A 13,792-nucleotide genomic window follows, 5' to 3' on the forward strand; every position below is an offset into this window, starting at 1 on the left:
GGCGAAGGATACGGACAGTAAAAGATTTGGAAAGCTGAGAGCCAAAACGATAAGCTTCTGAAAGAGTCCAAAGTCTCCCACCGCTTGGAGGATCTCACCGAAGTTTGCCATCTCGAAGACCGCAAACGTCTAAGAATAAGGGTATATATGGTTGTGTAAAGAGGTCACCGCCTTGATCGGAGACTAAAGATTAACTGTCGTTATCAATGAGCATCTTTTACGATCACGCTATGTGAAAGACTAATAAACTGGAACTGACTGAACACAAAAGAAACCATCTGAATTCCATCATGTGACTTTATTTAGCTCCTCAAAACCATTTTTGGTGTACATTTGAATGAAACTCAACCACTAATGTAAATGTAGGATGCATTTGACCGGATTTTCAGACAGAAATCTAACCTTGTTATCACAGAGGGTATGTTTAGAAACATGTATCAGAGACTTGCACAATTGAGGATAAAGAAAACGTGAAATAACATTTGAACTTTTAATGATTTGTAAAAATATATGTTTATATATATTGCCAATCAACTCTGGAAAATTTGGAAATTTCGAGGCCAGACAGCGGCTTTTATCAGGTGTAAACAATCAAAAAGGGGGGAAAATTTATTGAAAACAAAAAAAAATTGCCGACAATCGATTAAAACACCAGTTCAGTTATTTGATCAGAAACAAAAACACAGGAACCCAAAAGAAGAATAAAAAATGTAAAGCTGATGTAATTTGACCATGTTTACCATCACGTGAGAAAACAAGATATTTTCAAATTAGATTCCACCAATAGCATGGAATCCACTTCAGCGAGCGAACAAATGCATATTTAATGACAGGAGAGCACTGGAGTGAGGCTACGACCACCACCAACACCACCACCACCACCCCCCCATCGTAATTAAAACAAGCTAAGTTAACGTTGATATCGATAAGGTGCCAATTAAAATAATCCGTGCACGATTAGTTCATGTTCTAGCACAACAAGGCCAATGGTGGAAACAATCAAAAATAAACAAAAATGAAACAGAGAGAAAAGGATAGTTGCTGTTCGTGTACAGGATAAATCCTTTCCATCACATCAACCAGCCATGTTCCGTCAACATCATGTAGGCTACAACTGAAACGTTTCGATTTTTCATTCACTTAAATCAAAAAAAAAAAAAAAGGACAAACAAAGCATTGACAAACTAAGAAAAGCAAACAAGGTGTGTGTGTGTGTGTGTGTGTGTGTGTGTGTGTGTGTGTGTGTGTGTGTGTGTGTGTGTGACTGAGCACAAAGTTTCCATTATAGGAACATTTTGAAAGAGAGCAAACACTTTTTTTTCTTTAAATACACCATTTACAACTGTACCAGCGTGTCGAGCTGTGGCGCATCGAACTGAGGCGCGTCCGCTGGCGCGCGCCTCCAGACAGCCTCTCGGGCCGTCCTGGGAGTGACAGCACAGACTTGTGGGAGAGCGGGTACTTTAAGCACGGAAACAAGCGTCATCCAAACAACCTGCCTATAGCGATGACAAAAAACCAATACGGATTCTGAAGGACAAAACTAAAAGCATTAACTAGGAGCATCACCACCCATGGAGTTTTCAGTGCACAGACTCTCACCTGCCAGAGAGCGCAAGACAAGTGCCCGCTGCGGTCAGTTTGATATTTGCGTCACAACAAGAGCACGGGACACCTTCCTAGGTTTTAGTCAATAGCCCCAGATTGAACAAGAATATCTTATTTGATGGTACATCTAAGCCAAAGGTAATAATACGTTTACGTTTTTTAATCAAAATGTGTTTCTGGAATACATCCCCACAACAGCCAATCAGCTTGGTGATTTGAATATTAATTTGTGGCAAGGGAATGCACGTTGAAAAACTCAGATAAGTCAGAGAACCAGCGGACACCGGGAGAGAAAGCTGACCGACTATTGCATAGTAAAAAAAAAAAAACTAAACCAACTTAATTAAGACAAGCATGTCCTTTAAACCCTTCGGTATGAGATTAACTGCGGTTAATTGTTTAGCTGCAGTTGGAGAAGTTCAAAGTGTGTACACACAGATATGTTTTCACCGATAGCAGATCTGTGTCTAAACCTCCCCTCCCCTGTCCAAACTGATCCGGTGATTCAACGTACATTTTGGTATTGGCTAAACAAGAACGAGTTGTTTTGGTATTTCAATTTTGTGAACATATTCCTTCTAAGCCCAATCGCCCTCCGAAACTATAAATGAACTGTGAGTGAGTTGCGGGAGTAAAAATGTATTCACAACACATGAATTCTTGTTTTAATGCCAATGTTAAAAGAGGCGTAAATCTGATCGTAGACCTCCATTCACAATATACCTCCACTAATTAACAGTGGACTCAATGTGTTTTTCTTTTCATTCTTAATCAAACCATCACACTAAATCTATAGTTCTACCAGCTAAGGCAAGCTTTACACTTAATTCAATCCATAGAGTAGCGTAAAGTGCCGTAAGGTTGAGAAGAAACAACAAAAACAAAAACACTATATAGTGAGTTCTGTGGCACAGTTGATAAAAATAAAAAAAATTAAGAAAAAAACAAGAAATAAAAGGCAAATCACTTCTAGAAGTGGCAGGAGTTGTTTTGGATTGTGCTTGTGTATAAAAAATAAACTGAAAAGAAGGAAGGGGTGTGGGGGGGGTGAAAAGAAAAATCCCAACGCAGAAAAGAAAATCCAAAACTGGAGGGGGGGGGGGATAAGCCGATGAGGGTGATGCGGTCTCCCACGTCGAGGCGCACTGTAAACTTTTCAAGTAAAGATTCCTGTGTTTAATGTCGCCCCTTATCTCCGTGGCCCGCGGCCGCCATAGCTTTCCCGCTCTTGTGCCGTTTTTTTTTTTTGGGGGGGGGGGCTGTTTGACCTTTGACCTCCCCTCTTTGGCAGTAGTGGTTTCGTGGAATTGAGAAATAATGCAGCTGTGCAATACCATTAGTTGCTGTCCTTTTTTTTCCTTTTCGTATTTTTTCCTTGTTGATGCTGTTGTTTTTGTTGATGTTGTTGTTGTTGCTGCTGTTGCTATTTTTCTGGGGGAAGGGAGGGGGTGGGGGTCTCTGTGTGAGTTAGCTGATGCTGAGCTGGGCGAATCCCATCAGTTTGATGTCATCAGGGATCTCAGACTCCTCCAGTCCAGACGCCTGGGAGACAAAGACACGAGGTGACACAGGGGGACAGGGTTAGCTCCCTAGACCAGGGTCAGGGGGACTGAACGAGGAGCACCAGGCTGCCACAGCACCGAGGACAAGGCAGCACAATATAGGAAGAACAAAATGAGGAAATAGCCAACGGCAGAGGCGTGTTTCTCGATTTTGTGTTGTGGCAGGACTACGTTATTGTAATGGGCATTTAACTGAAGGATTAGGCTGTGCTCTCTTACCAGTTTAAAAGTCACATTCCTGTTGTTTTGCGGATCGTCAACGATCTTCTGCAGATTGGCAGCCACTTGAGAACATAAAAAACATCATGTTATTAAAATAATATAACAAATGTTCAACATGGATAAAGGAAGCAAATAACATCCCAGACTGACAAATGACCATTTCAGATTCAAAGATCTGAGGAAAATTTAATTAGGCTAAAACTAGAAATTACTAAACAGGAAACAGGAAGTGGTCCAACCGTTACATACCAATAACTAAGTCCCTCCCATCGACCAGGCCGGCAGAGACCAACTCCTGAGACACACCATCGGCTGAATCTGACCACAGAGACACAGGAAAAAAGGACGACAAGGATAAGGTTAGGATTGACTAAAAGGCTTGTACAGAGGTTTCAGGACAAGGTCTTCTACATTAGATGATGTAGAAACATCATCTAATGTAGAAGACCTTGTCCTGAAACCTCTGTAGCCTTTTTGCAGCTATTACCAAGAGTAATAAAAGTGACTTCAGATGCAAGTCATGACGGAGCCACTAGCGCTGAAGCCCCTTGTCCAACGTCCCCACCTACAGTTTGGGACGGTGGACATCGGGGATCGAACCACCGGGGCCTTTTGGCTTGGTCGATGCCCTTCAAGCGCCATCGTGGAGAGACTGACCTCTTCCAGGCATGAACTCAAAGCGGATATCGTTGAGCTCCTTCTTCAGGTTCCTTAACCTCAGGACCAGGCTGATGGGGACGTTTGTGTTGAGCACCACCGCTACCGCTTCCTGTGGGAGACAGTGTGGTGTGTGTGGTCAGTGAGTTAACTTTAGTACTTCCTGTTGGGACACAGGTTGGATAACGGCCTGCGATTCAATGTTACATGTTATTTCCACTGAGTTCCAAGGTTTTCTATTATACATGTATTTTTTGAATATTGTATATAATATGAATGTTTTTATTTATTCATATATGACTATATTATTTTAGTCTCTGTAGTTGTCAATCATATGTGTTACTACTTCCTGCATTCACTCAAATTACAAAAAAAGTACATTGGGTCTGGAGCATCAGGGCTGAATGGATCCAGCTCCTGGCTCTGTTGCTCTGGTCTGAGGGCCTCACCTGTGCGGTGGGTGCGTGGGAGGGGCTAGCTGAGGTCGCTCCTGCTGCTGGAGGAGGAGCTGCACCCTGTGGGGGCGGGGCCAGAGCATCAGCACCCCCTGGTTGGCCGGCCTGCGCTGGGGGGGCGGCCTCACCCGGCTGTAGATGACCAGAGGCACCGACTGAGGGCGGGAACAGCTGAGCACCACCGCATAAACAATTGGTTGGTTTTTTTAATTAATTCCCTATTTTCGGTCTCATCCAATCACATTAAAGAAGACGAATACGTCACATACACACACACACACACACACACACACACACACACACACACACACACACACACACACACACACACACACACACACACACACACACACACACACACACACACACACACACACACACACACACACACCACAAGTCATGCAGATCCTCTGTGTTGGAGACAGTTATTGAATTTGAGGCCCGCAATGATTGGACTCACCTCCATGTTCTGGGATCCGTCTTTCACCCGGGGTGACTGCAGAACGGACACGACAGATTGTCACGATTAAAAAAGAATCAACAAAAATGTTTTCTTTCCCGGCACCATCTATCAAGAGTTGAGTTTGGCCCATTATGGAAATCATCACATGCCTTGACAAAACGCCCATTGTTTCCGCAAATGAATTAAAGCACCAAATTAGACAGATCCCACACATTCATAACTGCTGTTCAGCCCTGGGATGAACGAGCCCCCCGGGAGTCCCCTCTCAAACCGGGGATTAAATCCCACGCCCTATTCTGCCACAGTGAACTGAAGCGTTCCTGTGGATAGTTAGTTAGAGTGTGTGTCACATAGATAGTGTCTCGGTGTCTGTCTGTGCGTGTGTGTGTGGACACTCACTCGCAGGGCGGCAATGGCTGCCCTGCCCTCCTCGCTCTCCTCGTCCAACTCATCGTCGCTCCACTCCCACTCCCCGTCCTCCGTCTTGTGGAGTCTCCCGCTGGAGCCGGGGACCCTGCGCACCTGCACCCCAAAACACACCCCTCTTTAATACAACCTGCACCCCAAAACACACCCCCCTTTAATACAACCTGCACCCCAAAACACACCCCTCTTTAATACAACCTGCACCCCAAAACACACCCCTCTTTAATACAACCTGCACCCCAAAACACACCCCTCTTTAATACAACCTGCACCCCAAAACACACCCCTCTTTAATACAACCTGCACCCCAAAACACACCCCTCTTTAATACAACCTGCACCCCAAAACACACCCCTCTTTAATACAACCTGCACCCCAAAACACACCCCTCTTTAATACAACCTGCACCCCAAAACACACCCCTCTTTAATACAACCTGAACCCCAAAACACACCCCTCTTTAATACAACCTGCACCCCAAAACACACCCCTCTTTAATACAACCTGCACCCCAAAACACACCCCTCTTTAATACAACCTGCACCCCAAAACACACCCCTCTTTAATACAACCTGCACCCCAAAACACACCCCTCTTTAATACAACCTGCACCCCAAAACACACCCCTCTTTAATACAACCGGCACCCCAAAACACACCCCTCTTTAATACAACCTGCACCCCAAAACACACCCCTCTTTAATACAACCTGCACCCCAAAACACACCCCTCTTTAATACAACCTGCACCCCAAAACACACCCCTCTTTAATACAACCTGCACCCCAAAACACACCCCTCTTTAATACAACCTGCACCCCAAAACACACCCCTCTTTAATACAACCTGCACCCCAAAACACACCCCTATTTAATACAACCTGCACCCCAAAACACACCCCTCTTTAATACAACCTGCACCCCAAAACACACCCCTCTTTAATACAACCTGCACCCCAAAACACACCCCTCTTTAATACAACCTGCCCTTAAAACACACCCCTCTTTAATACAACCTGTACCCCAAAACACACCCCTCTTTAATACAACCTGCACCCCAAAACACACCCCTCTTTAATACAACCTGCACCCCAAAACACACCCCTCTTTAATACAACCTGCACCCCAAAACACACCCCCCTTTAATACAACCTGCCCCCAAAACACACCCCTCTTTAATACAACCTGCACCCCAAAACACACCCCTCTTTAATACAACCTTCACCCCAAAACACACCCCTCTTTAATACAACCTGCCCCCCAAAACACACTCCTCTTTAATACAACCTGCCCCCAAAACACGACCCTCTTTAATACGCCTGCCCCCCAAAACACACCCCTCTTTAAAACATCCTGCACCCCAAAACACACCCCTCTTTACAACCACCTGCACTAGACCCGACCACTTCCTATGGGCCACCGCAGCCACCATGTCCAGCTGGGACACCACTACGGAGCGACCAGCAGGTCAGTCTGGGCAGGCTCTCCAACAGTCAGGTTGAAAAACCACCTTCATATTAAGTGAGCCATTGATAGTCCCCCTGTCAGACAATCAGGCGATGTTACTGTACACCATAACGTGAAAACTAGATCTCCAGAGGTCAAGGCAAGCGGAGCATTAAAGTCCTGCCCTCTATACAGACTAGCACTCAACGTGCAGCCAGCTCTGCCACCTTGGGTGGGAGGTCGGTCACTGACCCCTTAAGCCCAGGTCAGACCAAAGATTCGCCTTGCAACGACTTGCAATGCAACTCGTTGCGACGAGACGGGCTGCGACGTTAATTAATTAAATTATTATTAGCTGGAATAAAATTTTCCTCTCTCTCCTCGGACCAGAAGCCTGCTATCTTCGTATGCGGGAGTGGACAGTACGGGACCGGGACGGAGTAAGGCCGTGACGTACAAGTTGTTCTGTGCTGTGATTGGCTGAAGAGAAATAGCAACACCGTTGCGTTCTAAAACTGGACCTGGCGATTTGACATGTTCAATCTCTGGCAACTCCTTGCGACTCCTTGCAACGGCATTAGCCGCGCTGCAATGACCAATTCACACTGCTGCGACTTTTCCCCTGCAACGTTCTAAAACAGTCTCGTTGCAAGCAGTTGCGAGACGAATCTTTGGTCTGAACTGGCCTTTACTCATCAGTGAGATTCAAGAAACGTTGACCTTAAATCATGTTTATTTTGAGGATCAAAAACCAGACTTATCTGTGTTTCGATAAACATTCTATGGATAGCTCATCGACAAATCAACGTTATTTTAAGCTTAAGAATGCTAACCACAAATGATTGACAATGTTTAATAATAATTATACACACACGTTGCCATATTTCAGTTGCCAATGAAAACACCTGCACCCCAACACAGTGGAAGCCTGACCTTTTTCGAGCGCTCGGTGATGGTCGGCCCCTTCTGCAGGAGCCGCTCTTGCAAGTACTCGTTGTTCTGCAACAGGAGAACGATACAAAAACAACAATTTACTGTGCTGTTTCGCAAACTTCATGATCGGCCCAAAATCTAAATACACAGAAAATGGCAGGTTCGCTCACCTTGGCTTTGGTGAAGAATTTATGCTTCAGCAATTCAGCAGCAGTTGGCCTGAGCACAGCAAACACACACACAGACACACACACACTTGTGAATGTTCCTTTAAGCTCCACACTGCAATGGAAGTTCTTGTTACCTTCTCATACGGACATGCAAAACTAATAAACTCTAAATATGACTTGGATAACTGCCCTCCATTTCTATATATATTAAAGGGGACAGAATAGTCTAGATCGAGCCCAGATGTCCACAGTCTACCTGCTCCTCAAAGACTAGGTCATATCTCCACCAAGACAACGAGGTGAGGTTAGGGGTCTCACCTTTTCTCTGGGTCCTTCTGTAAGCACAGGGAGATCATCTTCCTCAGGGACTTGCCGTACTTCTTCACCATCTCCTTGTCCGTGATGCCCGTCTCCAGGCAGGGCGGGTCGTTCTGCAGGGTCAGCATCAGCACCTGAAGCACACACAAACACACTTTTTATTGACACTAGTAGCACTAGAGGGCACCAGATTTTATTTAGCTAGCTCAGCCACAACTATAACAGTTTTAATGAAACATGTGAAATGCAATAAAGGCCTCTCTTGGCATCAATAGAGAGATTCAACCTCCTTCTTCCTTATTACCCATCTGACGAAGTGTGGCGCTGCCCTTGGCAACTATTACTATGTAACACTGCCCTTGACAACTATTGCTAGGTTACCACAGGTAACTCAAGCCATCTCTTGATCTTTTATTTAAGGCAATTAATAAATCCTTGCAAGCCTTTCAAAGATTTCTGAAACTATATCATGGGTCAGAAAAACGTGCAACGCATGTATGTACTGCCATCTGGTGTTGGCAAATCCACAGGCAGCTTTGGGAAGCACCCACGCATTAGAGTTTAGATTCTCTGCCCGATATTTCCCACCACTATCCTCAGGCCGGGTCGGGCCGAGCCTTTGATTGAGCTTTTGTGTTTTTTATTTCATCATCATTGCTTTATTGGCCTAACCTGAGGAGAAATCTTTGCCATAAACAGAAATATTATAGGCCTATAAATATTTAGCAGAGTAGGCCTAAGTAACAAATGTGTACAAAGTTACACAAAGTAAAAAATAAAAATAAAAACGCCACACATGTTGCAGCTCACGTGTCTCCTCCACTCGTAGCATCCCATGTATTAAAAAAGATGTCCGGTTGAAATCGGGCTCGGGCTCATAATTACAGTTAATGTGTCGGACAGAACGTGCACGGGCTCGGGTCGGGTCAGGCTTGATTTTCTGAGCACGATCTAAGCTCTACCACGCGTTACCTTCATGGGTGGGTATTTGTGGTAGGGCGCCGCGCCGGTGGCCAACTCGATGGCGGTGATGCCAAAGCTCCAGATGTCTGCCTTGAAGTCGTAGCCGCGAACCTGCGAGGGGGAGGAGAGGCGCCACAGTGTTGTGAACGAGTCAGAGCGCGTACATTGCGTTACTCTGTGGAGCTCCACTACAGAGACACCCTCTACGGAGACACCCACTACGGACCACCTACCTGCTCCATGACCTCGGGGGCCATCCAACAGGGGGTCCCCACGAAGGTCTTCCGCACCTTGTTCCTGGTCATGTCGCCCCCTGCTGCTAGGAAGGCACTCACACCAAAGTCTGACGGTGGGGGACGGGGAGGGAAGGAGGAAAAAAAAGAAGAGAGAGAGTAAGAGAGAAAATATAAATATTTTCAAAGAAGCCACGAAAATAGGGGTGTAAACTGATCAATGAATAAATGTTGAAACACGTGCAAATAATCCAGAGAGAAAGAGAGAGTGAGAGAGGAGTGCAATGTACAGGAACAAACAAGCTATTAGATTACCTTAATAGGATTCGGTCAAATCAAGTGGACAAGAAACAAAACATTGTTCTAGCAGTGTGCCTGAGATATTCATAACTCAATAAAAGCCAGCGCAGGGGGGGGGGGGGGGGGGGGGGGGGGAGAGAGAGAGAGAGAAAGAAAGAAAGAGAGAGAAGATCTGACAGCCGTGTGGTTTAAACAGCTTCTTAGATTCTAACCAAGCAGGAAGTGATGAGATAATATTTTGGCTCTTGATGTACAAACTGAAGTTTACCTGCAATTTGCACTGAACCATCATCTCCTAGAAGAATGTTTCCTGCCTTCAGATCCCTATTAAGACAAGGCATTGGTTAGCTATGACATCATCAATCATAATAAGTCATCTGTAATGAAAGATAGGGAGTCGGCCATAACCGCGAGATATGGGGCTGGTGACGCGGAGAACCAAACACCATTATACCACACACACACACACACACCTCTATGACAGTGCATGAGAAACACCCTTCAAGCCCTCACTTCACTGTCTGCCTGGAGAGTGCGCACACACACACACACAGTGTAACCCAGTTATCCAGACCATCTGATCTTGACCAGCTCCACCCTCCGCCCTTGGTTTTCACAGCAGGCTCTGTTTAGCTCCGAGCCACCAGCGTCCAGGAGACCACATAGGCTAAACCAATTCAAGTTCATGATGGGGGGGGGGGGTAGAAGGAACCATGCAAGCACACCCGAAACAAAACACTGAAACGCAAACGTTCACTAACAAAAACACCTGAAAACCTAGAAAATGTCTTCTTTGGACGCAACAATTTGTAACATATACACAGGAGGTGCAAACAGCACATAGTACAGTAAGTACAGTAGTATCCCTTCTTCCCCTTTCCCTCCTGGGTTTCAGCGATGCCACCACGGCCCTGGGACAGGACGTTATGTAAAACAATCCTCCTCAATAATACATTTCCAGCGTATTAAATATTGAAGGGCCTGGTCCTGGCCATGTGAGAACAGCCGGGGGAGAGCGGCCAAACAGAACAATTTCCAACAGCCGCCGCCAAAGAATGATAGCGGAGATGCCTAAGGCGCATGCGCCGCTGTAGCTAACCGCCGCGAAGATGAACCCCTGAACCCAGGGATGTGTTTGGGTACTTGACTCCCGGCCGAGAGGTTGAGGGATCAAACTCCAAATTACGTAGTCAGTAAGCAAACCTCTCCCTGTGCTCATTCAATCACATGCATCTTAAATTCACGACAAGTTGCTTCTGGATAAAAAGCTGTAGCTTTTTAAGTAGCTTCCAAAGGGCTGACCTGTGAATCTGTCCGTTTTTGTGGAGGTATTCCAGGGCTTCCAGCACCTCCTTCAGGATGCTGGCGATGCTGGACTCATCCAGCACCCCGGTCTTGTGCTCCCCACGGGAGATGATGTGCTTGATGATGTCCAACACCGAGCCTGGAGCACAGAGAAGGGAGATAAGGGTGGAGGAGTTAGGGTGGCTTCTTGTACTGACGGTGTCTGAGGAAAGGGAAGCAACACAGTCATGATCTCATAATAACCTTAACTTTTGAGAACACTCTCAAGTGTATTATGGTGTTTGCAGAAAGGGAAGCACAATTGTAGAGCATGTCAGGTTCCTCCTGCTCACAGAAAAAAACTGACACTGATACAATGCAGCAAGTATAACTTGCTGCAGCACTTTTTAGGTAATAGTGCTGTCAACCAAAAAAACATAAGAAGTCGATGGCTAGAATCTATGCCATTTAGAGAGAAGTAAGTGAAACCGCTAACCTCTAATGGGTTTATACAAGGAAATGTAAACATTCAGAGTAGCTCATAGCTAGATTAGAGATAGGTTAAACAGGACAAAGAAAGTCAAAGACTGTAGGCTGAGAGAGAGAGGGTAGAGATAGAGAAGGAGCAGAGAGAGAGAGAGAGAGAGCGTAGAGAGAGAGCAGCAAAGCGAAAGTCAGCAAAGCTGACTTTCTTAAAGCCAGAGCAAGAGAGAAAGAAAAGAACTGAGAGAAAGAGAAACCATGAGAGAAGAGCACTCACCGCCACTGAGCAGCTTCATGACTAACCACAGTTCATCCTTCACCACGAAGGAGGTGTAGTAGGAGACAATGTTGGGGTGATGGCACTGGCTCATCGCCTGGATCTCTTTCTGCAAAAGGGTTGAAACAAACAGACGCTTAGCAGGCACTTTCATCCAAGGTGTTTTACAAGGGCACATTCTGACACATCATCATTATGTCGCAGTTTCGGGGTTGGTAGGACATCTTGCTAAAGGAAGCCTACAGTTAGACTGTTTGACCAGGGGGTCAATACAACCCAGTAGCTTTCGCCTGGGAGTTGAACATTCTAGCCACGAAACATTATCCTAACCCCCTAACTACCCTTTTAAAAACAAAACAAACAGCTTTCCTTTTTGCCTGCGATCCCAAGCAATTCACTTACAAAGAAACCCACAAATTGACACTTAAGTCCTAAACCTCAGACATATCAACATCCAGGCCAGTCATTGCATCGCAACACCACACCATTTAAAAGTGATCCTAACAGTGACGGTTACCATGGAAGTGTTTTGGTGGCTGTCTCCCTTCTCCCCTAGATTCCCTTAACCTAATTCGGCAGTGCCTTAGAGTGGAGGCTGTACCGTCCGTGACCTGTGTTATGTCACTCCTAGGCCAGCCAAACACTCAGACACTGCCCAGGGTGAATCCGAGACTGTGGATGTTTTTGGCATCCACCACCACCAGAATCACAGACACTGGCTTATCTGTCTGGGGTGCAGCGCATCAAATAGTGTGAAGGGGATGCACTACTAACATGGTAGAAATATGGTACCAGTGTTATGCAGCGGATGGGTATAATGCTACTTACCAGGAGCTCGTCCATACTGGTTTGACATTTCTCCAGGTTGATGCGTTTGATGGCCACCTTTTCCTTCCTGGGCTCGCAGTAGGCTGCCTGGACCACCGCTGTGGCTCCGCTGCCTGTGAGGGTTGAACAGAGTATGAGCGGTTAGAGCGAGCCTCCCCGTCACTGACAGCTAGACTAGCAACGTACCGTACTAATAATCATTGTGATATTATGTCTGGCAAATCTGAAAATTACGCTCGTGTCCATTAGGGCAGTCTGCTTTCATTCTGAGACATAATCGTGGATCAAATCAGTCACATAGCTTTCTGAAGGACCAAACACTGGTATGACTTACTAAGCCATATCATAAGTCAAGCAAAAGGGCACCACCCATTTCCACATTCCACCCTTTAATCTTCATGCACCGACTACTCACTCGAGTTCGCTGGCTAGCATCACGCTTCTTGACTAGCCATGCTAGCTGGTTAGATTATCAGAGTTACCGTTCACTACAGTCAACGCTGGAGACGAGAAGCTACTTTGGACCAACAGCGGGTCCACTAACAGCTACACAAAGCCAAAGCTGTCTGGAGATCGGTAGCATTGGCTGGCTAGGTATGGCAGGTTTAGCTAGTTGTTAGCCATCTAACGTCAACCAGAGCGCTAACGTTAGCATTAGCTTACTCACCTATCACCTCATTGAGGATATAATCATCCTTGTCGATTGACCAGGATTGGGAGCTCTGGTCGTCAGCCATGTTTCGCTACGTACACACTGTATACAGTGTTGTTGTTGTAGAATAGGCAAGTGTTTCTTAAATAGCAACGTTGTGACTAGTCCATTCGGCTCCAAGGATGGTCGCTGGCTACTCGGCTGACAACTCCTGCTGCTACTGTCAACACAACGTTCCGGGCGCCGCACGCATTACGTAAAGTATGCACGTATTACGTAACATTTGAGGCGGAATCAGAAGAGCGCCATTTTAAGCGTGGCAATATATGGACCTTTCGAGTAGCATAGGCTCAGTAAATGCGATACACCTCACGTAAAATATATGAATATTTCCATTAAATGTATACATCGTTTTTTGTCGATAATATAATGACATTCATGATGTGATGAAATTGCGGATTCTTTCTTCTTTCCCTTCCTCACAATTTGAAGCTCTGTCTACCCAATTTACTCCA

The 13,792-nt window shown here is 45.7% G+C and overlaps 1 protein-coding gene across 1 annotated transcript; it reads right to left on the bottom strand.

The window, feature by feature from the left end:
• Positions 1–302: 302 nt before the first annotated feature.
• LOC307085940 (serine/threonine-protein kinase OSR1-like) lies at positions 303–13,485 on the bottom strand. Its single transcript, XM_079750890.1, has 17 exons — positions 13,293–13,485; positions 12,626–12,738; positions 11,798–11,906; positions 11,056–11,197; positions 10,022–10,077; positions 9,454–9,563; positions 9,230–9,331; positions 8,258–8,391; positions 7,940–7,988; positions 7,770–7,835; positions 5,367–5,489; positions 4,965–5,000; positions 4,499–4,675; positions 4,050–4,161; positions 3,642–3,710; positions 3,390–3,454; positions 303–3,150 (listed from the first exon to the last, which is right to left on the bottom strand). The coding sequence occupies exons 1-17, from the start codon at positions 13,360–13,362 to the stop codon at positions 3,076–3,078; spliced, it is 1,608 nt and encodes a 535-aa protein (XP_079607016.1). The 5' UTR covers positions 13,363–13,485; the 3' UTR covers positions 303–3,075.
• Positions 13,486–13,792: the final 307 nt, after the last annotated feature.

The sequence above is a fragment of the Pollachius pollachius genome (assembly GCF_949987615.1).
Source record: "Pollachius pollachius genome assembly, chromosome: 14".
Taxonomy (NCBI): Eukaryota; Metazoa; Chordata; class Actinopteri; order Gadiformes; family Gadidae; genus Pollachius; species Pollachius pollachius.